General features: G+C 41.3%; 1 protein-coding gene across 2 annotated transcripts in view; it reads right to left on the bottom strand.

Moving 5' to 3' along the window:
* The window catches only part of LOC133441753 (protein kinase C beta type), a 46,306-nt gene extending 22,098 nt beyond the window's left edge, over positions 1 to 24,208 (bottom strand). The window contains exons 1-2 of one of the 2 annotated variants that reach the window (XM_061719387.1): positions 23,920 to 24,208; positions 22,577 to 22,608 (exon numbers count right to left, since the gene is read on the bottom strand). In XM_061719387.1, the coding sequence (XP_061575371.1) occupies positions 22,577 to 22,608; positions 23,920 to 24,083 (196 nt within the window). In that variant the 5' untranslated portion in view covers positions 24,084 to 24,208. The remainder of the gene's footprint in view (positions 1 to 22,576; positions 22,609 to 23,919) is intronic. The other variant, XM_061719379.1, reaches the window with a different exon arrangement.
* Between the last annotated feature and the right edge of the window lie 1,571 nt (positions 24,209 to 25,779).

Consider the following 25,779-nt stretch of genomic DNA (forward strand, 5'->3'; position numbering starts at 1 on the left):
TCAGCTTTTGATGAGTTTGGCGGCTCCTTTGGACAAAAGCGGTAGTGCTTTACCAGAAAGAACTACATTTCCCATGAGCACCAGCGCGTACTGCTGGAAAGATCCTGTCCCCGTCGCAGGCATTTGTTTTGATAGTGAATGAAATAAGACGGGACAGACTTTCAAAACTACTTTTCTGTTTTCAGCGGTCGTTTGCAGGATGGATAGCAAAGAGGTAATGTACGGTATCTATTTATGGCTAAACAATATAATATGATATATAAGTTCAACTTGGATTTATTAGTGAAGTGTTTCAGCGAGATAATGCGTCGCAAACTACAAACGTTTTTTTAGAGGGACTTCGTCATAAATTAGTAGTCCAACATAATTACTGACAAAATAAAAAAATACTTTATAACCTATGAATAACTGAATGCCCATTCCTTATATTTTGCAGATCAGCCCTGCACAATTTTACAGTTGAAAAATACTAGAACCCAAGACGAATCCCCTGTATGTGAAAACATTCTAGAACTCTACATTTACATATGTTTCATAACAATTCTGTCTCTGTGAGTGAACGCCGGGCCAATGTTTATTCATTTATATATATGCTTTTTTTTTTTTTCTGGGCATTTAGCTTGGTACTCTCCCGCTTTCTTTTTTTTGCCTCCTCCGATAAAACTTTAATTTTCTTCGTTTTTCTTCGAGGGGGGAGTGACGTATGCCGTAAAGCAGTCAAAGCCGTAAAAATGTGTAGTTTTTTTTAGTGTGGAAGGGTTCCTACCATGCACCTCAAAGTTACAAAGTGCCAGTGAAAGTGATACAGACCCCCTCAGACCATGACAGAGATGTCATTAAACCTGTTGGAAGTTCATGTACCATCACAATGACTCTGGAAATATGATATTATGGTAGAAAAGTTACATAGTGCTGCTTTAAGTGTATTTCACATTCATGACAACTGTTTTATGTGCTTCATCAGGCTAAATCATATAACTATCGTGCAGTTACAGACTGCAGCAAACAAGCTGTGGGCTGGCCTTGTAGGATTCAGAGGAGAAGGCTGGGTTAGCCACCTCCACCCCTGCGCCGTTCCTCACTCCCGTGTCATTCACAAGGTCCAGCTGACGGCTGGAGTCCTATCACTGCTGTGAGCTTTTCAAACTGTGCCACCCATAGATCTTTACACGTAGATGCCTCACTGAGCGCTGAATCTCACGACCCCGCTGTCGCCATCTTGCATGTAGCAAAAAGTCTCTGCCCCATGTTATAAATAAATGTATTGCTTGATATAAATGTTTATTTCTGTTACAAAATTGGACATTTTAACATTAGAGTTAATGGAGATTCCAAAGGCCTAAAAAAAACTGACTTTAAAACTACCTAATGAAAACCTATGGATGACATCACAGAGGCTTTGTCTACTTCCCTTTAGACAGTCTATGGTTCATGTTCATGAAAATGATAGATATTCAAATGCGTTATACTGTATACTGTAAATGGATGGAGGGACACAACAACTGTATTCCTATAAAAGTTTTGAGATAATTCAATCATTGTATTGATTAACTAAAGTTCCATAATATCTTATCTTCATGTTGGACATCATGTGTTACTGTTGCAATAGCCCTACTTGATTTATCCTGTTTAGATAAAGCATTGTTATTAACTTTTTTGGATAATGTAGATGCTATCTTTTAGCAGTCTGCACTTCAATTGCAAATATTCAATTTGAAAACAACATCAACCCAACCCCCCCAATAATATTGGCATCGATATCATTTATCTCAATTAAAATGCTCAACGCTGTGAGGTATCATGATCAGTTATGTTGTTTTACTTGAGGGGTTGAAACATGGTTTTACAGCAACTCACTGCTGAACAGAGTCTTTCACATCATCAGGAATAATGCTGTTATTGTTTGACGTATACATGTCTGTCACCTGACACAGCTGGCTGAATGTTATCCAGTCATAAGCAATAACACATGGATTCAAGGACAAATGGATGATTTCCTCTTCCTGATTTGCATGGTGGTTGGCAAACAACCCGGTTAATTTCTCTTGCGTCAGTTTAAGTAGAACGCTGCAGTGACACATCCAGGCGGTCTCATGAACATTCAACAGTTTAAGCCAGCGCAAAAGTTCGTCAGAGTGCAGAGTTCATTTTTGGTGATTCATTTTGCAGCATTTTTACTAGTAAGCTTGCTGCTTTATTTCATGATTGTGATGTTTTTACTGTAATTATGCACCCCCATGACAAACACTTCATAAAGTGTTTACTGAGTCAGTCAGTGACTACAGAGTTAATTTTCTTAAGATTAAAACTGCAGACTGTGCAGGAAGGCCTTTTTAAAAAATAAATAATTTTGCAATGATAAAAATCCCTTGCATTGTCAGTGGTAATTATATATATATTTTTAATTAGAGTGATTGGCAGCACCATGCTTATGTGGCAGAGCTGCTCTGACTCTGGTTGCAACAGCACCCTTAATGGTACGTAAACCATACATCACAGCTGCACATAAAGGTGGTGAAGAGTCGAACTGGCTACTTGTGGCAGGTTTCTTTGCCAACTATCTTGCGCAATACAGTGTGAGGAAGTACACACCCACACCCACACCCACTTAAGGTGAAGACCACTCTATGAAAGTAAACAGAACCATTAACTTTTCCATGAAAATGACCACCAGGAAAACTGTTCAACAAGAGGATGAATTAAAGGGGACCAATTATGAAAAACAATTTTTTTCTTGCTTTAACATATATAAAGTGGTCTCCCCTCAGCCTGCCGACTCAGAGAAGGAGGAAAGCAACCAAATTCTGCAGTGTCTGTACAGCCGCCCGGATGAGCCGTCCAGTGTGATGTGGCTTCTACGAGCCGTTCAGATTCTGCTCCCTTTCGTTACGTAACCAAAATGCAAACCACGCCCACAACTAAACATTGTGTCCTTCATAACTGCTTACGAGCGTCCGACTATCGCGTCACACTGAGTGACATCGGAAACTCTCTGTCCATCTCCCTCCAGCCAGCTACCACTTTATTGAGGTTTTTGTAGTGAAATGAGGAGGTACAGTATCATAGAGATAACTTCTCATTTCAACTAACTGGATCAGCCGTTCCTCATCTATGACTGTCTCCGACAGCGCTTTCAACCGGCTTTCAACGCGAGCGACAGGAAGAAAATAGAAGCGGGGCGTCCGACAATGTCAGCTCAAAACGGCGCGCCGCGTCACACCGCGTCGCTCGCGGCTAGTTAGGACAGTCAAATAGAAAATAAAGCAATGGAATTGATTTTGTCGCTGACGCTCGCTCGCATCGGATGCAGTTATGACACGGTGTAACTCCACCAGCCGGAGCTTCCGTCATTTTTTCGTAGCGGTGTATCGCGTCATTCGGGCAGCCAATCAGCACAGAGCCTCATTATCATAGCCTCCCCTCCCACTCAGAATCCCTCATAGATAATGAGGTTAGAGAATGGGATGATAAAGACATGGTTTAGAGGCTGAATTTCTAATTTATTTAGCAAAAACAATCAAAAGCTTGTTTTTAAGACATTCAAAGCCTTTAAAATAGTTATTAGATGCCATACTAGGTCCCCTTTAACATGCAGTTCACCAATTTGTTCAATTAGATCAATCAATTCAAATATGCCAGAAGGTAAATTGTGACAATAATCAAGAGGAAATTTCAATAGTCTTCGTAAGTTACTCCTGACAATCTTTTGTGGTAGGTCCTAAGTAAGTTGGGGGAATCTGAACCCAATACTTTATTGCACATTGTTAGAGGGCATTCAAACTGCATGGTTTCCAATCATGAACATTTACTATGAGCCACCTCCATTCTCAAGAGGATTAAAATCTGAGCTCTGAAAGAGCCACTCCAGGATCTTCATTTTGGTGTCCTTCAGAAGGTTTTGGACAGAAATACATATGAAATACATATTTCAGGTCATTGTCTTTTTTGGATGACCAACCCATTACCTTAAGCTACTGTAGACTGGCAACAGATGTCTTTCAATTACTCCCCAGAATATCTACATAACCCTCTTGTGTCCCGAATGGCATCATGACAAGGTTCCCTGTTCCTGAAACTGAAAAAACAGCCCCACAGCATGATGCTTCTACCATCATGTTTCAGTGTAAGAAATTCGTTTTTTGGATTAAAATTCCAAATACAAGTAGCACCCATCTGCACACACAGCTCAAGTTTGGACTCATTAGACCAAAGGGCAGAATGTCGTCCACATGATTTAGGAGCCCTAGCAAATGATCTCAAAAGGCAACTGCGATAAAGAGCACTCGCAACAGTCTTTATGAAACACCAAGTCCAGATGAATTCAGTTCAGCAAAGGTCATCTTTGAACACATCCACAGATTCTCATTGACATCTCTCCCTTCCCATAATAGTAAAAATGTACATTCATTCATACATATTGCCTGATGCTGATCCATACATCCTCCATTCTACAAGGGTTTGCAATAGTACCCAAGTACAAAATTAGGACACTTATTTCTACAAGAAATTTGTTGTAACTACGGCCAGTTCCTAAAAATCAATAACATGCTCACGAACACACACAGGGTGACATTACTTAGGTGTAATCTTAATTATTCACCTTTTCATTACATTTTCATGAAGCACCATGGCAACTGCAGGGAGTTTCCACAGGTTTCATGAAGTTCAGTAACACAGTGCTCATGTTTGTCCTCATGTGTGTGCTCCTTTATGCAGGACTAAGGCCAGGTTACATTAGGCAATTTTGTTTCAGACCAAAAACACAAACAGTAGTAGCTTTCGGAGAACTTGGCTGAACCCTATCTATATATAGCACCACATATAATGCAAATGACCTGAAAGACTGCAAGTAGGGGGAGTGCAAAATGAAAGAGAGAAAGATAAGACAGAGAGAACATGAGTTTTACACTTTTAAAAGTATGGGCATTTGTGGAAAGAACTTCAATGCACTGGTTGGGGGACTTGATTTAATGCTCCAGGTCAAAGTCAGGTTTAGGTGTGCACAACGGTAAGAGTTCATTTCAATTCTAAGTTTTGGGGAAGCAATGCATTATTTCAATGAGGAGCCGCACAGAGACGAGAATGTGTGTGTGTGTGTGTGTGTGTGTGTGTGTGTGTGTGTGTGTGTGTGTGTGTGTGTGTGTGTGAGAGCCACAGCTGGGTTTAAGGCAAAGGGAAGGGGGTGGAGATTTATTTATGGGGTTGCAACTAGAGCAGCCGAAAACATTGAAAAATACAGGTTCACTTAAAGCTTTCTGCTCATAAATCTCCTCCGTCACTGACACAACACTCACATACAGTATACACAACTGAAAAGACAGGCCTAGTGACCTGGCTGGGAGGTCTTTACTTTGTTGCTTAGCAACCAGGCTAAACCTTACAGTCGAGATGACACAAACCGCAACATTTTATCTGATTGACAGCAAATCAGACACTATCCAGAAAAAGATTCCTGCCATAAACAGCCAGGACGAACAGCATGACAACAGTTTCACATCAACAGGACTGTTGGGAAATTCCTCCATCTTGAATGGCTCCCAGCCTACACACCACAGATGGAGACACTCGTGATAATCATTCAGGCCTGTCAAGGCCTGAATAAAGACAAATACAACTGCTACTGAATTGATCTCTAATGCTGCATTCATGTCATGTCACAGTAATTACGAGCAACCTTTTCAGAGTGTTCACACCTTCTTTAGTGATGACTAAGCGCTGGAAATATCAGGAATTTCTCACTGCTAAGTTCTCTTACTTACGCAGTTATAAAAATCACTTCCAAAATGAAGCTTAGTTAATCACATAGCAAAATGGAAAAATAACTAAAAAGCATGTATATGCAGCTGGGTTACTTCTGTAAAAACAGCAGACATACTACACCTTAGCAGAGAAGATTTGGGAAATCTTTTATGGGTGCAACCAACATACTCAGCTCTGCTGCTCATCCCACAAATGCATGTTTCTTACAAAAGAGTAACCATTTAAAAGCGATATAAACAGGCTTTCCAGCAGTGTAAGATTAATTGTCAATAGGGGTGCAAAAATAAGTCGACATTGTTGACAAAAATCGATAATAAAAATAGTTGCCAACAAATTGAATTGTTCACTGTTCACAGCAAAAGAAAAATCTGTGCGGCATCACCTTACGTTCTTTCTCTGCTGAGAATTGCGTATTCGCAATAGCGTTCAGCTTCTATTGTGACCACTCGTGTTTTTCAACACAGTGAGCCGTAACCCTCCCTTCCCTTTCCTATCCCTGCTGAGAGTTGCAATGCGCGAAAGAGTGCGCGAAAGAGCAGCACCAGGTAAAAGATATGGCGGCGGCCAATGCAACACCACGGCAACTGGCAGTAAAGTTCATTTTTGAATGAAGTGTCCACGTTTCATGTATTTCATTTTTAATTAACACATCATTCAAACAACCTCATGTACAAATTAAAAGCTGAGAGCTAAATTAGAGCCAATTAATAATGAGGTTCATAATCCGATTAGTCATCTAATCATTTCAATGGTCGATGACTAATCGACTATCAGAATAGAATAATATTAGTTGCAGACTTAATTGCCAAGAAGCATTGTTACAACAAAGAAATAATCTACCAAATACAAATTTCCTTACTTTTTGTGCTAAGTTTTGAAAAGAAAGAAGACATTTTAACAAATTGGGTTCCAAACATCCATCATAACACTAAATTTGATCAGTCAGTCTCATAGTGTTCAGAAAGAGCAGTCTCAAAGATGCTTTACCAACCTGCAAAACTGCCCCATAGCTGCCAGATGTTCAATTACACCTGTGCTGGCTTTTAGAGCAACAGAGAAGAATTGGGACTCTGTTCATAAAAACTAAATAGCATTGGATGGTGCACAGAAATCAACACTCACTGATGCCATTATCTTCAACAGTATCAGGACCAGTACTAGTATTTCCTATAATGGTATCGGGAAAAACTGGTATTCTAAGATAATTGTAAGATCCCTATCTGACTACCATTCCCTTACAACACAGTTTTTATATCCACTACATTGTGAAACAACCAATGCATGAGATTATTTAAGTACATGAACCACCATATTCACTAGTTTGCCTCTATTATGTTTGTGGCTGCTTCAACCAAGAATGTCCACAGATTCCTTAAAGCAATGTCACAATTCTGATCATGCAATGTTCAAAGAAACAACACATCTGTGTTGAGTATCTTGGGTCCACGTGATATATGACATTGCTAAATCCTATATCCTAGACTGCAAAAAACAGCTAATTGGTATATTTGACAAAAAAAAAGATAAAAACAAAAGAAAACATTAGCCAATATTCAGATGTGTTTGCGCTAAACAGGATATTTAAGAACATCTACCTTCTTCATTCAGACGCTGACTGGCTGCTTCTGTCACCTACCTCTTCATTCCTATTTACATATTCAAACCTCTTAAAGAGCTGCAGGTACGAACAGTTTGGGTCAGGAGCCAGTTGGCAAGTCCTGACTGATATAGAACAGCGCAAACCAAAATATGTCCAGCTCTCTTGCCCCACCCAGCCCCGGACTCATGAAACAGAATCCATGACAACCAGTGATAGATCTAGCATCAATGTCTAAATCTCTGTGTTCCGCTGGGCATACTTATGTAAAGATTGATTTGGATATCTGACTACATGTTTTGACACCATGAAATCACAAAAACGTTGCACTGGGCCACAAACAAAAATAAGGGCAGGGTTCCAGCAACATATAACAAGATCTTTACATTTGTAATTTCCAAATAACTTCTGGAAGCATCAGCCTACTTAAAAATTAGCACACAGCAAAAATCTATCACCATTCCTGATTTATTACCAGTTAGGAATCTCTCAACCAATGGCAGCCAAAAGTGTCAAACTTCACCAACAACCAGATACAGTGATAGTCACCAGAGGCCTCCCCAGATCTACTCAGTTTTAAGGAACCAAGATATGGTTTTGTCTTACTGCCATGTTAAACAGATAATCTGGTGCCACTGTCACCACACTATGAACTGAAATGAAGAGAAAGAGGGCTTTGTTGTTGATGGCAGGATCTATTTGACCTGTCTTTTCCACCACACAGTGGAATGCAAATAAAAAGGAAGCAGAAATGGCTAGAAAGTAAGGCTGGGATTTAAATATTTGTTATGAGAAGGAAACAACAGGGACTAAACAAAACCTTTAGGTCATTTTGGAAATAGATTATACAATGTAAATGTAAATAATAAAGTACACCGTATTTTAGTGAAAATGCTTTACTAATCAATCATTCATTGAAGCATCATATGACCCCACTTAAAATAAATCTTAAGTATTGTTTTTAAGGATCAATAAGCAGGGGGGGGATTAACTATAATTCCTCTTCTGCTGAATTTCAAACCTTTAAGGGAGACCACTTTATTTATTTTTTTATTTGGATTCAATATATATTTGAATCAACAATGAAAGACAGCTGGTGCTGCAAGCTGTACAAGCTTTATTTTGTACTCTAGTGGGCTTTATTATCTTCATAGTATTGAATATGCTCAGCAGGGTGATGTTCTCCCAGTGTTGAATTAAGCTGTTGTCCCACTCCTTTTGGTGGTTATTCCTCCACAAAATACAGTGTTTTTACCTACTGGCTGTATAACCCAAAGGTAAATAGGTTGATCTTGCAGCAGATGCACGTTTTCTTGTTTATATATGAGAGTGAAGGTAAAAGTGCCCTACACCAGCCCTATTGACAGTCTAATCTAACAGACTTTATTAGGACCTGAGAGGGATTCTGTCACAGAGGACTAAAATCAGACAGTGAAGCACAGAGACAAAAACAGATGTCGTGTGTGCTTTTGATTAGGACTGCAACTAATTAGTCATCGACTATAGAAACAATTACTTGACTAATTGGATTAGTAATGGATTAGTAAAAGTTATTAAATGGCTCTTATTGAGCTCACAGCTTTTACATGAGGTTGTTTAAATGATGTGCTAATTAAAAATAAAGACAAGACAGATGGACATTTCATTCAAAAATACATGTTTTAATGAGCTTTGCTGCCAGTCGCAGTTCAGCAACAACTCCTGATCGCATCCAAAACACGTTTTTTCAGGTGTCATGCAGTAGACCTCCCCATGCACTAGATTTAGTCTCCATCCCATCAGCCCCCAATCCCCACCCACTGCCCCATAAGGGCCACAGCACGCATCTGCCTGGCCAGGAAGCACAAGACATAAAGGAGGAACCGGACCCACAAGGCAGGCCAGAGCCAAGATTTTGAGTTCTTGGTCACAGATTCAGGGTTTTGGTTCTCAGAGTTGTTTGTTTTTTATTTTCAATACAAATATCTGCTCCCCAGCAGGTCTCAAAATGAAGAACATACTATCTCGGAAGAACAAAATGTCAAAATCCAGAAGCAGTGTGTGATAAGCTTAGTTTGTCAAAGCACGTTTCACAGAAATAAAGTGACGTAACATTAGCAGTCTCTTACATCAATGTCGAGGAATTTCAGTCTGTTCGTTTCAGCCCATTGCCAGGGGCCTCCTTTCATACATATGTTTTCAATATGCTATGGAATCATGGGATTGACTTAGTTTTTAAATTTTGAGTCTGCATATTGGTTTACATACTACTAAACAATGATGTGGTGTGATATGTTATTTGGTGCTGTTCATCCATTATTGTATTTATTTTTGAGCCAGTGTGAGGATAAAATTACCTTCCATTAAGTCCTAACTACTGATACACAAAAACTTAGTAATATGAAGAAGAAAACTAATCTTCAGTTCTGAGACCAACCAAGAACTTTCCATCAGTAGTTACATTTTACATTTGCTTTTTGTGTGTGGGTTTCTGTGATCACAGCCAGTGTCTCCAACATCCATAATCACAATAACTATCTCAACCTTTATCTAACCTTTCATCCGCTGTTTCAATTGCTTATGAGTCAAACTACAAGCCAATTAAAGCCTTGAAAACAACACTGAGAATTAAGTACCATACTTTTCAAACTTGTTGAGGACATTCTTCATGAATCTGAGAAGCCGAGAATCTTGTTAATCAATATTTCCTTATTGTATCATTCTTATTACCCCGAATGACCCAGCTCTCCACAGACAGCGTAGAAAATAAAACTATAAACAGTTATTACAAGAGAATTTGTCACCAAAGAAGTAATGAGTACAAAACAAGGCAGTGGCCAAAAACTAATGCGCAAACTGAAAAGCAGATTAACTCTGACTTTCTGTAGCGTTTGTAGAAGTCCAGTGGGGTGTGGGCGAAAAAAAAAAACCTTTTGCTCTAGTAACTTTTTGGTGGAGTTACACAAGCAAATAGTCAGGAAACACACACCTGCAACCAGCCAACATGAACTTACTACACAAACAGACCAAAGTAACTTGCAGATCCGTCTGAAATGTACATTGTAAGACATCACTGGAACAATGCATGAATCAGATCATTTGTTCACATATCTCAATTCCGGGTATCGTTACTGTGAACTACGATACAGACGTTCATGACTGACTTTGGTGATCTTCAGATACCCAGGGAGCGACATTATCGCTTCAAAACTAGAGTCCACTGCTTTCGTTGATGACTAAATATATAAAAAAACTGACTACAAATACCCGATTATTAGCATTGTCAACTTGTACATTACCACTTAAGACGTGAACGAGCAATTTCAGGAATGTTTCCCCATATTAAACACAATCATACATCATATGACAATAATAAACCTTACTGTCAAGAAACAATTCAGGTCCTCCTTAGATACGCAGATATTACATTATGCTTGTTTTTAAGTGGGTAGTTTTCTTAGGAGGCTATTACAAAATATGCCAATAACATTTGTTATTATATGTCCCCTTCCAATAACTTTTAAATCAAACCATTCTTATTCATTACAATCTTTATTAAAAAAATAAAATACGTGTTAAAAATTATTAAAAAAAAAGGCATGATTAATGTCCAGATGTAACCAGAAAATGAACTAAAGGTGCAAAACCAAATTAAAGCTGCAAGCAGCGATGAACGGGCAAACCATGAAATATCAAATGTATCACCAGGCCTGGCTTGCATGCAAAATTTGGTGACTTTTGGTGAAACTATCAAAAATGGAACGGTAACACTTTTGAAAGAGAAAAGTAATGCACGTAGTCACAGGATGGAGACGCACATTTTGATGTATAACATACCTGGGTGCGCATTACGGTTCGGGCCGTATTAACTGCCGAAGGAATGGCATAAATTTCGCCAAAATGACACGATTAATTCAAAATGGCTGACTTCCTGTTCGGTTTCGGCCATGGCGCCAAGAGACTTTTCTTTAAGTTGCGCCATGATACAGGTGTGTACCGATTTTCGTGCATGTACGTCAAACCGTATTGTGGGGCTTGAGGCACAAAGTTTTCTGGGGGGCGCTGTTGAGCCATTTTGCCACGCCCATTAATGCAAACCATTAAATATCAAATTTTTCGCCAGGCCTGGCTTGCATGCAAAATTTGGTGGCTTTTTGGGTACGTTTAGGTGGGCAAAAAGGCCCTCCTTTCGTCAGAAGAAATAAAGAAAGAAGAATAAAGAATAATTCCTACAGATACAATAGGGCCTTCGCACTGTAAGTGCTCGGGCCCTAACTAGGGGAGAGTACCAGTCAGGTGTAGGTGCCAAGGCCATATGGCAACAAAATTTCCCCTTCACAGCTGCTAGGCTTGGGCAGCATGTCAATTTAAACCACAGACTGTACAAAACAATGGACGAAGCATTGAGTCATGTGACCGATTGGTTTATGAAGAGCAGTTTCGACACATCTTTTTCTTCGTACGGGGTGCACCCATCGTACATACATCAAAGTTGGCTTTGGCTGCCAGCTCCTTCAGTGGAATGTGTATGAAGTGCAGCTTCACTGACCTCCAGTCTAAACTGGAACCATGTCACCTCTTGAGTGGTTAGGGTCAAAGTTGCCTGGACTAGGTGCTCCATTGGCTCTGGTCCAGAGGTCAGTGGAGCACTCCAAACACCAGAAACAAAAAAGGTTCTTTCCGTAGCCGACATGCACAGTTTCTTTGCAGAAATATAAATCAGGCTTAAAGCTTAACAATATATGAACACTATCTACATATTAAGGCGGGTTTCAGGTATCCTGATTTTTTTTTAAAATGTATCTCCTTTAAATTGGTCATTTATTATGTACATATATCATTTATATGCATTATATTGGCAACTGGATTTTTTCTTGCCATTTTATCTTTTTGACATCTACAGATCAGAGTCAGGTACCCGACCAAAAACTATGATGGCGGTGCAAGATGTGGACATCAAATTGGCCTGGTCTGGCCAAGTCTTACACCCTTTTTGAACATTAAGGCTAAAAGAGGAATGCACAATGAAACACATTTCCAAGCCTTGTAGCATGTGCAGACAGCCAGTCAGTTGCAGTTACCATCCATTTGTTTCTTTGGTACCATCTCTGCTCTTGCATCTTGCTCAAATGTACGCATTGGAAGCATTGCCAGTGCTGCTGTCCATTAACTTTGAATTTGTGTCATCAAACGCTGCCAAACTGAGCTGTTGGTCTTTTGGGTCATGTGGAAACTATTGCTCCTGTCAGAAGTTCAGAAAGGTTTAACACAAGCATCAGTCAATCAAACTCAACCACAAAGCCAAGTGCTTGATGATGAAATTGTGTGCAGACACCTGGCTGTCCTGTGTATCTGTGTGCACCTGTCTTGTGTAGCTTGATTGTGTTCCTCACTTGAAAGTCATGCTGGATAAAAGCATCTGCTAAATGAGAAACTGTAGCCTTGCGGGAGGAAATTTGATTGGTTGTTTTTTTAGTAGGCATGTCCTGATCCGATCATTGGTAATTGGGCCGATCACATTGTTTCAGACTTGATCGGAATCGGACGTCGGATCCCGATCAGGGATCGGGTATACATTTTAAGTCTCATTAATTTGATCATCGCATCAAACAGACGATGGAAAAAATGCTAAACAACTGGTATCAACAAGAAACGGGTCCACGATATTTTGTGCGACATCGCTGCTAATAAGAAGAACGCTATGGGTGAGGTAAGGGTGCAGAGTGTGGGCTATGTCATGCAAAGTGAGTTCAATAAAGTTGTTTGTTTGTAGTGTACTGCGCATGCGCACAGCAGTGTTACAGCGGAGGTAAATAAATAAAAGGGAAGTTACAATGGTGATTGAAAACCGAACAAAGCGTCTGTGTCTTCTTCCTAAGCGGAACGGTCAGAAAAACGCTGCAGGCTTCGTCGCGTATTCTTGCCAACTTCATGTGCACGAGGGCTTGCTGTCTCAACCCAGCGTGATGGACACCCTGCTGCCGCGAGGAAGATTGTAGGTCACTTCAAACACAAACATTTCAATCTTTAAGCCAGAACAGGACAGTCTAAAAAGCACATTAATGCCTTACTTTATGACACTGTTGCTCTTTTATGTGCTTATTTGTTTACATGCCTGCTGGGTATTTTAAGTTGAGCTGCTGTTTTTATTTAATTAAAATTTGTATTCGTTAATTGTTGCACTATTATTACTTTATTGTTCAAGCTACATCCAAGAGAACTGCTCTGTTTAAGTGCAAAATGGGGGACCACCTGGATCAGTTTATTTGGCATTTGTTAATTTTTTTTAATGTGTAACGAAAGTATCGGATCGGGACTTGGTATCGGCAGGACATCCCTATTTTTTAGTAGACACATTTTCAGCAAGGGAAAATCCAACCCATGGGAAACCCCCACCATCAAGCATTACGCAGAAGCTCCTCTCAAATATCATATACACTCACCGGCCACTTTAGTAGGTACACCGGTCACACCGCTGTTAACACATATTTCTAACCAGCCAATCACATAACAGCAACCCAATGCATTTAGGCATGTAGACATGGTGAAGACGATCTGCTGCAGTTCCAACCGAGCATCAGAATGAAGAAAAAAGGTGATTAAAGTGACTTTGAAAGTGGCATTGTTGTTGGTGCCAGACGGGCTGGTCTGAGTATTTCAGAAACTGCTGATCTATTGGGATTTTCATGCACAACTATCTCTAGGGTTTACAGAGAGTCCGAAAAAGAGTGAGCGGCAGTTCTGAGGGCGTTATTGCCTGGCAGAGGTCAGAGGAGAATGGCCAGACTGGTTGGAGGTGATAGAAAGGTAACAGTAAGGTCCCTGGATAGTTCAGTGGTTTGAGCGGGTGCCATTTGTAGAGGCTGTAGTCCTCGCGCGAGCAGCGCAGGTTCAAGTCCCGGCCTGTCGCTCTGTACTGCAAATGTCTCACCCCTTCTCTGTACCTGTTTCCTGTCTCCTGTCTACTGTCAATAAAGGCCACAAAAACCTTAAAAAGAAAGGCAACAGTAACTCTAATAACTCGTTACAACCGAGGTATGCAGAAGAGCATCTCTGAATTCACAACACGTCAAACATTGAGGCGGATGGATCTGCGGCAGCAGAAGACCACACCAGGAGTCACTCCTGTCAGCTAAGAACAGGAAACTGAGGCTACAATTCACACAGGCTCACCAAAATTGGACAACAGAAGATTGGAAAAACATTGCCTGGTCTGATGAGTCTCGATTTCTGCTGCAACATTCTGATGGTAGGGTCAGAATTTGGCGTCAACAACATGGAAGCATGGATATCAACAGTTCAGGCTGGTGGTGGTGGTGGTGGACATTTTCCTGGCACACTTTGGACCAATTAGTACCAATTGAACATTGTGTCAACGCCACAGGTTACCTGAGTATTGTTGCTGACCATGTCCATCCCTCTATGACCACAGTGTACCCATCCCCTGATGGCTACTTCCAGCAGGATAACACTCCATGTCATAAAGCACGAATCATCTCAGACAGGTTTCTTGAACATGACGGTTCGAAGTTTAATTCCTCTTTAATTCAGAATTAAAATTAAATCTGATTTAAAGGGATTGTGACATGAAAAACACATTTTTCTTGATTTTTTGTGTTTTGTTGGGTGTCTTGACATCAATTACACCCAAAAAACAACGAACTTTTAACATTCAGTGTATTGTGTGCTTTCTGGGATTTTCCGCATAACTATGCAAAAACGGCGCATGTGGTTTGGTGGCGGATCGTTACGTAACGATCCGCTAAATCACCGCCCCCTCCACCCAGCTCCCTGTCTCCTCTCCTCTCCAGCGCACCATAAAGGCTGATTTATGGTTCCGCGTTACACCGACGCAGAGCCTACGGCGTAGGGTTACGCGGCGACGCGCACCATACGCTGAACCCTACGGCGTAGGCTCTGCGTCGATTTAACGCGGAACCATAAATGAGGCTTAACACGCCTCTTTTGTTCTAATCACCGGAGGAAAACTGCTAAGAAGACCCGCGGCCACTGACTGGACTTAAGATAAGGGGACAGTGCTGCTTGCATGCCTTTATGTTTATGATTGTTTGCTGTGGTTCGCCCTCCTGCTTTTCCGTGCATACTTCGCCTGTCGCTCCGACGCCGCTGTGAGCGTATGGCTGGAGGAGGAGGAGGTTTGGAGGAGGAGCGGAGCAATGATTGACAGGAAAGGGGGGAAAGGAAGCATTTTTCACGGCGCAAAAAAACACTGTAATAAAAAGCCAGGAAAAGATTACTAGAGTGAAGTTTTTCTTGTTACACTCTTTTAGACACATTTGAGGGATGTTGCCCAAGACTTTTAATAGTGTTAAAAGCATGTTAAAAATGATGTCACAATACCTTTAAAATGAGTAAAAATAACCATGTAAACACCTAATACCGAATTAAAATGGCCATTCCGAATTAAACTTAATTCCGAAGTAAGTGGCTGGTTTATTCCGATTTTAAATCCGAATAGAATAATTCCGTGATCATGTATACATTAATTCCACTTTAAATTAATTCCGGTCTTTCTGCGCATGCTCGTTCCCTTGCCCGTCTGTCGCCATGATGCTTACTGGTATATCCCGCACTGGGCTTGTTTTCGAAACAAAGTTTCAAGATGGCAGCACCAGTGTTGTGCTAGTTACTGAAAAATAGTAACTAATTACCGTTACTAGTTACTTACATTAAAAAAATAACTCAGTAACTCAGCTACTTAGACCAAAAAGTAATGCGTTACTATGAAAAGTAACTTTAGTTACTTTAAATAAAAACATTATTTTAAATGCTTCCATTTAATGCCCCTCTAGCCTTCATTTCAGCATGGTACTATATGGATTTGCATTGTGTATCATGCATTCTAAACAGTCTCCCCGCTTCTTCATTTCCTGTGTCAATAACGTTGGTCGCTTCGCAACAAGCTGAGAACGGCCAATGAGCTTCAGTGAGCAGCTCAAGAACGGGACTCTTTGATGAATCGTTCATTGCAGTCTCAAATATAACCAATGGTGGCATGTCGGTTTATAAGAATCTTTTTGCAGAGAAAAAAAAAAAAAAAGAGCGACAACAACGACCCATAACTATTTTCTTCTTTCGAAAAAACACACCTGCACCGCGGGCTTTAGGAGAAAAAGACGCTACAGAGCGAGTCGGGATGCAGCGGCTCAGAAGAGCAGTGGAATACGTGCGAGGCGGTGCTGATCTCCGCAATTTGAAGCCTTCTATAATAATTGTAAAAAGAATTTCACTTATCACGGGTTCTTTTTGGAACGTAACCCCTGCGAAAAATGAGGGAATGCTGTAATGACAATATCTCCACGTTGCAAAACTCGCCTTCTCTTGGCTCGCCATGACCGTCATGTTTTTGAACGCATACACACTATGTTTCCTCTGGTCTCAGCGTGTGGGGAAAAAAAAAGCTTCACTGTATCCAGATATAACGGAGTAACGCACCGTTTGGTAATGGTAATTGCGTTACTGAATTGAAAAAGTAATGCGTTAGTTAGAGTATTAGTTACCGCAAAACTAACAGCGTTACTGTAACGCGTCACTAAATAACGCGTTAGTCACAACACTGGGCAGCACGCAGTAAACGATGGTCAAGAGCAGAGATGATTTATTTAATAAATAGTTTGGAGGACCTGGAAATAATTAAAAGAACAGATGGCAGGAAACATTAAAATTGTGAGCTTTTCAAAGTTGTAGCGGCTAAGTTTGTTTTTCTTCCGGTAGACGTAACTTCCAGTCCGCCCCCCTTTCCAATCAGAACCCTTCCCAACCCCCAGACCGTAAGCAGAATTGCATAAAGCCGATCAAACGTGTTTTCCATGTAAACCTCAATTCGGAATTACTATTTCCATGTAAACTCGAAGGAAAATAGTTAAATTCGGAATTATTTAATACGGAATAATTAATTCCGAATTAAAAAACATCATGTAACCGTGGCCAATGAGTTCACTGTGCTCAAATGGCCTCCAGAGTCACCAGATCTCGATCCAATAGAGCACCTTTGGGATGTGGTGGAACGGGAAATTCTCATCATGGATGTGCAGCCGACAAATCTGCAGCAACTATCATGTCAATATGGACCAAACTCTCTGAGGAATGTTTCCAAGACCTTGTTGAATCTATGCGACGAAGAATTAAGGCAGTTCTGATGGTAAAAGGGGGTCCATCAATTAACAATATATGTCAATGGTTCACAAATACCATCTAAAGTAACTCCTATTAAAAATATGTATTAATCACCAGAAGCTGAACTTAAAAATGCCTCATCTGATGAAAATCACCTATGATTTGTATTTGATGAACATTTGTATATTGATTTGTAAACTGACGGAGAATGTTTGCTCATATGTTCAACTCATGGCCAGCCTTCTGCTGCTGCTCTGCTTTCAGCCAAGGTTTGTACAACAGCTGCTTTATTGAGAAAACATGTGGAAAAAGTTTCTAAGTGGGGAACAACGAGAGGAAATTCTCAGCCAGACCACACCCACTTTGTTTCTCATGAATACAGAGAGGAAGGGGGAGGTGGGGCTACAATGCTCGTTTCCACCTTTTAGCTCTCAATTGTCTGACTTAAGGAACCCACTTGGTTGTAGGATGCTTTTTCCATAATTTACACAAGTGTCCCTTCTACTTGTGTGTAGTCACTTCAACAGGAGTTCAGCACTAACTAAAGGAACAGTTGTTGGTTTTGGGTGGGTTCATAGGCAACTTGTTCCATGCCCAAGCATGACTGACTCTTAACGTCTGACCAACGTTTACGTTTGACTAGTGTGAGTGAACTGTTCTGTGTTCAAGCACCATTAGATTCCCTGCCTTGCAAGGGGTGTTTTTGTGCATGATACAGTTACACATATATGTGGAAGAGGGTGTGTTAAGACAGTTAAGAAAAGCCCAAATATATCCATCTATCCATCCACCCAGTTCAGGGTCACAAAGGGAGTAGAGCTTATCCCATCTGTCATTTGGGGAGAGACAGGGTACACCCTGTACAGGTCACCAGTCCATCACAGCACCAGCCAGAGACAAAAAAGAATCAACCTTGCATGCTTGCACAGATCTAAATTATAAAATTAGTTATGGCTCAACTGCTTTCAGCTAGTTCCATTTCAAGGTCATAATACAGTATGTTAGAGGCTGCTTTATCGTCCCCTGTCATAGCTCTTACTGGAATTCTGAACAGTCAACTGAAAAAGAAGTTTAACCTTAAAAACACTCAGTCCAAATGCTGATCAGACATCTGGATCTCTCTTCTGCAGGAAATGGCGAGAGTTACTTCCTCTTTTTTTTTCTTTTTTGTTGTAAGTAAATTCAGGTGCGCAGTCACACATACACAAACTATAGTAAAAGAAAAGCTAAAGGCCAGAAAGAAAGAGGGGCTGTCTCTGATTACCTGCTGAGCAAGTATCCACACACCCATGTGAAGGAGACAGTGTCTATCCTTGTCATACAACATACCCAAAGCAGTGGCATTAGGGTGGGAAGCACGTTCAGTCGTACATGCAAGAACAAGTCTGCACCAGATATCTGGCATTCCTCAGAACCAAGAGGCCAGTGTTGTTATACTGGTCTGTGTTTGTGCACCTCCTATTCACACTAAACTGCATCTACACCCTTCTTCCTCTGCACCTATTTGAGTGTTACAACTGCTTCTGGTTCATGCCTCTCACACTTTTCTCATGTATTTTCTGGGGGTTTTTTGCTCAAATAATAGGTTAACTCCATTCAGGCAGATGGAATTCAAACTATTAGGCCTCAGTTGAACAAAATTAATGGATACGAAGTTACATTTCATTTTACATGCAAGTCAAAAGTAAATAACAAAAATAACACCCTGCTGGTGGGGAGGTTGTTTTATTTCTTTTAAATAAAAATTACTTTTAGTATCTTATACTAACATGCAAATAATTACAGGTGGAAGTTTAGGTCTGCAAATTAATTTTGGGATTAAATTCTTAAAATACCATCAAGAATAACCTCAATTCATAAACAGATATAGTAAGGCTGAAAATAGTGGAGAAAAATCTAAACCATTTCCTGTTTACTCTCCTGGCTAATCCCCTGATATCTATTTTCCCTTTATAAAAACATCTGACTTTGGATCGTTTTACTCTTAAAATGCAAAGATTATACACAGAATCACAATCTCGGGTAACGTGTACATAAAGTACACATTTTCTCAGTCATGCATTAAATATAAGAAGGGAAAGTCATTTTTACAGGCGAGCAGTCCGTTCAGTATTACATGTATCGAAAAATCTCATTTACAGGACACATCATGATCAACTCTGCATTGATGCAGTGACGGAGCATAATCAGGAGCTAGCAGCCTACACAAAATGAACATTTATGATTGTTAGTTGGTGATTTTGCATCATCAACAGAAGAATATAGCTGCACGGTTATACTGGTGCATTATGGTCACCTGCTCTGTAAGACACACACAAAAACAAAAAGTTGTTCAAAAAAAAAAATTGTATAAAAAAAAAATTGCATTGCATTAATATCAAGCAAGTTAAAACTGTTTGTTTTCAGCTGAATGAAGAGTTGAGCGGCTCGGGTAAGGTTTCATGACAAGAATTAAACTAAAGAAATGTTTGATGTAGTACTCTAAATGTGATGTTGTTTAAAGCGATTTTAACACATTCATCTTTGCTTCTCAACTTTGTAAATATTACATACAACAAAAGACTTGTATGTAAGAACACAATGTTTAAAATCAGTCACAACTGACTGGTAAAATTCACCTCCAACATGCAAAATCAGTTTAGTCTTGAAAAAGTACCAATACTACGGAGAAATTCTATCCCATTTTAAGTAAAATCCTACCACTGAAATTATGATACATTTGAACAAAACTTTGTCTAATAATACAAAGTAACACTTGCTTAAGGAAACATGGAACAAGAGGACAAAACTGGTTCCTCAGATGAAACTGAAGACTTTTTTCCCCCCCCACATTCAGTCTCAGAGATTCAGAAGATTACTGCATTCATGTGTAACCATGGGTCCATTTTTTTTCCTTAACATCTTGTCTAGCATCAACTCTCACACAAAGAGGCAACTAACCTGCTTTCTGAGCACAAGACTATTTCCTGCTGCGCCTGACTTTAAGAAAATGTTTAACACTGTTGCAGAGACTATCTAAATTGTAGCCAAATAAAATCCCTAAAAACTGATGATTAAAGCAAAATTAGTCTTACATGTTTATTAGATAAAAAAGGTCAATTTAAATTAACTACGGTTAATGTTATGAATTACTTCCATTCCTGACAGATAAGTGCAGATAAAATCATGAGCAGCTCATCAACAGCAAGCAACTGCAGATCAAGATCATATTTGCTGGTCTGGTTGATGATGATGTCGCTATGTTGAAGGACAAAGTCTGTTATTATTATGGTTAAGTCAACTGCTCCCACTGCTTTACTCCATGTGCAAACAAAGAAACGGAAAAAAGAGAAGGATTTCCACAGAATTATTTTCCCATCATGTCCTCCCTCTTGTTTGCTTTATCCAAGTGCCATTCTGGAGTATTTCCAATCCCTTCCAGCCTAGTACATGTGTGAACAGGCAAGTCTGTACATTATCCAGGCTGGATCTTGCTGGTGCCGTGTGAAAATTGCTCTTGATGCCTAAATAAACACTTTTCGGATAATCTGTCTGAGTAACAAACAATTCATGTCTTCGCTGCAAACTTCGGTAATGGACTTGCATCATAAACAGAACCTATTCCGATTTGTTGTGTAAGAGGCTTCCAACATATTTAAGACTTGAATGTTGTCAGTTAACTGAGGGAACCTCGCCAGGAAACCTAATCTGACCTGGAAAAGACCATGACTGCTCTGTGTTTTCTACACGCTGTGTGTGCACACCGTTTGCATTCATCAGTTCAGGCCAGCTCACCACATAACCGGTTCACTTTAGTCCAGAGGGCTGTGCACACTCTCACATTAAATGTTAGTTTTCTCTGCCCTTAATACATTTCCTGTATCGCCACCAGAGCTGATGACAAAGCTACAGCTTCCGGGGGGCGGGGGGGGGTTTACACAACTCCTTCAGCTAATATAGAAAACTGTGGTCGACTTCTTCCTGAACCGCTCGCGACTGGTCGCATGACTGGGACCAGATGAGTTGTGGTGGGCGTCTGAGATGGACCGGTGAAGAAGAGGAAGTGATAACTGGCAGCAGAACAACATTTGCTGCAGTGGAGAAGCAAACATGTGAATTAGGGATGTTATGTTTAGCAAAAGGGCCAGTGTTGAAGCCATTTTGTGAAGAGGTCCATGTCTAGACACCCACCCACGAGCACAAATCACCACCCACCTACAAACAAACCCACCATCTTACAGCTCCAATCAAGATGTCAGGCTCTAAATAAGAGGGGAGAATAACTAGAGCAATCAAACTTCCAGGTGGGTCTCCCTTGCCATCTCTCTCTCCCCTCAGCCACAACCAGACATCTCAGCTTTCAACGCTCCGCCGACTCTTCTTCTCTTACATCTCACGTCTCCTTAGACCAGAGGCCTCTTTAAAGCATTCTGAAGGATCCTTGTGTTCGTTTGTCTGGTGCACCATAAGTAAACCAGTGAACAGAATCAAATGTTAATACAAGCTTTTATTATATCATGGACAATGTTTCTTCAGCCGGAGGTAAACTTTTCTCAAACCACATAGGTAGGAGAGAAATGCACACTGTTGTCATCAATCCAGTCATATTTATACTGAAAAAGGGAGGTGTTTTGTACGTTATAGGAGCAGATGTTGAACCTTATCTGGAAGGCCAACTGCAGTGAAAGAAACTTAAACATGTCACACTTTCAGCCATATATTTTCTGTTGTCTATCTCTAATCCGACATGCCAACCCAGCAAAGATCTACGACAACCAAAACCCAGAGAAAAACAGGAGGGGACCCATCAATCTTAAACATCTGTTCCTCTTCACCATTCTCACCTAAAGAAGAACTCAGCTAATCAGTCTGGTGATAAAAACAGGAGGTGGTTCTGCGCTGAGAGCAACCAGAGTACAGTCTTATAGAAAAACCCCTCATAGTTTTAACAATTTCTTAAAATCCTTACAATTCTCACTCTCATTTATCACTGTTGGCCAGAACCTGCCACAAACATACCACCAACAGGTCACAATTTGACAAGACACACAGCAACTAGACAGTGAAGTCCATCCACACAGCCATAAGCAGCTCAAGGATTTAGGGTTGAGGCGCTACTCTTACCTTGGCACTGGAACCCCTGCTTCCCAAAGCCCCTGCAGACACAGACAGACAATCAGAATCATCTTTATTGGCCAAGTTTGAACATTGTCCGACAAGGAATTTGACTCCGGTTATTTTGCTCACTGTACCCAGATTTAAAAATAGCAAACAGTTAATAAACAAATGTGGCACTTATTAACATACAATAAAAAAACTGAAAGGTGCAGCAGTATGAGATAGACATGGTACCATGCAGGGGCGAAAATCCCGGGGGGGACAAGTCCCCCCCATTAGTAAAGCTGTCCCCCCCTAGAATAATTTGAGACAGAATTAATAATTTTGGAACAATGCAGTAGTATTTAGTAGTGATGCACCAAAATGAAAATGTGTGGCCGAAACCGAAAATAATAATAAACAGTAAAATCTCATTACACTTAAAACAAGACTAATCACTGGAAAAAAAAAAAAAAACAATTTTCACCTGTTTCAAGTACATTTTCACTTGAAATAAGTAGAAAAATCTGCCAGTGGAACAAAATTTATCTTCTCATTACAAGCAAAAAAACCTTGTTCCATTGGCAGATTTTTCTACTTATTTTAAGTGAAAATCTACTTGAAACAGGTGAAAATTGTTGTTTTTTTCCAGTGATGAGTCTTGTTTTAGGTGTAATGAGATTTTTTTTTAACTAAAAATGAGACATTTTAACTAGAAATAAGACAAATATTCTTGTTAAGATTTTGGGTTTTTGCAATGTATTATGTCAGATGTGCTGTATTATTGCCACCTTCCACCTAATACCATTGTTTTGTATTGCTCTAAGAAAGGTATTCTGCCTGTTTGCGAGATAGAGATGCAAATTTCAAAATGCTGTATTAAAGGAAGGCTAAAACTTTTATTCCTTGTCCCCCCCTGGATTTATTCTCTAAAATGTTACTGTTTATTGTCCCCCCCTAACTATGAAACAGGATTTTCGCCCCTGGTACCATGGTACCAGAAAATGGGGATGTCAAATTTGGGGAATGCAGAAACACACACAGACACAGACACAGGTACCAAACACATCCATTCACACATGGTCGGCCAGGTCAGCACACACAGCTGCAGCTGCAGCTGCAGCAACAGCAGGGCCCCTTGTCTCCAGCGGCATTCCTGCACCCCCACCGGTCCAAGGGGTGGGTGTCGGGGTCGCTGCGGTAAAGCAGCAGCAGCGACAGGCCCCTCGGTGCTGTCGCAGTACCGAGGACCGGGGAGAATGGAGAATGGCGCATGCACGGTGCACAGGACGCGCAGCAGCAACAGCAGCAGCTGCAGCAGCAAGTGAAGCACCTGTGTGCCATGTCCCCCCGCGCAGCGGCGCACTCACCAGATGAAGTCCGTGCAGTGGCTGCAGAAGGTCGGCTGCTTGAAGAAGCGGGCGATGAACTTGTGGTCCTTCACCTCGTGCACGTTCTTCTGGCGCAGGGCGCCCTGCCGGGCGAAGCCGCGCAGGCTCTCCGGCACCTCTCCGTCGCTGCTGGGGTCAGCCATCTTAACGAGGAAGCGGTCCGGGAGGCAGCAGGGCTGAGGACGGCCAAGACGGGGAGGCAGACACGACGGAGGCGGGTGGGGGGGGTGAGCTAGAGCCTCCTCCTCCTCCTCTTCCTCCTCCTGCTGCTGCTGCTACAGCGACTCCTCCACCTCCTCCACCACCTCCTCCTCCTCTCCGCCCCGCTTGCAGCCTCGGTGTCGCTCAGGCTGCCCGTGTGTTATATTGCAAGAGTCCGCGTCCAGTTCACGAGAAAAAGCTGCTGCTGCCGCGGAGCGTCCCCCGGTCCCCAGTGAAGTGTTGCAGCTGACAGCTCCGTCCTTCTCACGCTCACACACCGCAGGTGCGCGCGCAGCTCCGTATGTCACGGGCTGCGGGAGTTGAACCTCAAGTCCCGCATGTTTCAGTAGACGCCCACTCCAGGTCCGGGCTCCACCTCGGGGGGCCACAGCGGCAAATGCATACGGTACCTGTTAAGTTTTGGATTTAAAGGGGACCTATTATAGCATGTAATATTTATTTTAAAGAGGCCTTGAATGTCTTAAAAACAAGCTTTTGATTTTTTTTTGCTAAATAAATTAGAAATTCAGCCTCTGAGGAATGTCTTTATCTTTCCATTCTCTAACCTCATTATCTATGCGGGATTCTGAGTGGTTTGTTGTTCCGAGTTTGCTCCCATTGACTACGTTTACATGCAGTCAAAATTCGGGTTATTGCTAATATTCCGGTTAAGCTGGGCATACACTGTGCGATATTTTAAATCGTTTGAGACTGCCCCATCTCACACTGCACGACTAGATTGCGGAGTTCAAAAGTTCACACCCCACGATTTAGGGTCTCAGACTGTACGAGCCGATGCTCAGATGCGACCCGTCTGTTCACACTATACGATCATAATCCTCCCGTCGGAGCTCTGTGTACTGGAACTCGAGGCCGGTTTTGGGGCAGGGGTGAGCTGTGTCCACCCAAACGTGCGTCCTGCCCACCCGATCAAAGGTTATGGGGATCCTTTATTTTTTTATAATTTTATTTTTTTTATATTAAAAAAATCCCCAAATATCTGTACCGTTTCTGATTGAGTGGGCACTGCGCATCATTTTTAGACACAACAAAGAACGCATACCGCAAAAGTTGTGTCTCGGCGGAGGAACCCGCCGTCCCAGCAAAATGAGAAGAGAAAAAAAGAGGTTTTCCGAACAGCAGACAGCGCACACACTGAAGGCTGATTTATGGTTCCGCGTTACACCAACGCAGAGCCTACGGCGCAGGGTACGCGGCGACCTGCACCGTACGTGGAAATGCGCTTTTTTTTTTGCTATTAAAACATGATTTGTAATGTGAATTTGCAACACTTAAACTACAAATAATAGTTTTTGACGTAACATCAGATATTGCGCATGCTCTCTGTGAAAGGATGAGGCAAATCGAGTCGCAGCTGCTTCAACTGTGCGACTCCTTCACGAGGAGCGACCAGGATTTCAAACATGCTTGATTTTCTTGCGACCTCACGATTCCTGATCGGGAGCTCGTCGTGAGGTGTTAATCTCTCGTCGTTACCCCACATACACTGCACGAGGCACGAGCAACGATTGGGTCAAAATCGGGCCCGATCAAAAAAAAATTGCACGACTGGAAAATCGGCTCAAAACGAGCCGATAATCGCACAGTGTATGCCCGGCTTTACTGAAACATTCGGAA

Source organism: Cololabis saira, chromosome 1 (assembly GCF_033807715.1).
Source record: "Cololabis saira isolate AMF1-May2022 chromosome 1, fColSai1.1, whole genome shotgun sequence".
Classification (NCBI taxonomy): domain Eukaryota; kingdom Metazoa; phylum Chordata; class Actinopteri; order Beloniformes; family Belonidae; genus Cololabis; species Cololabis saira.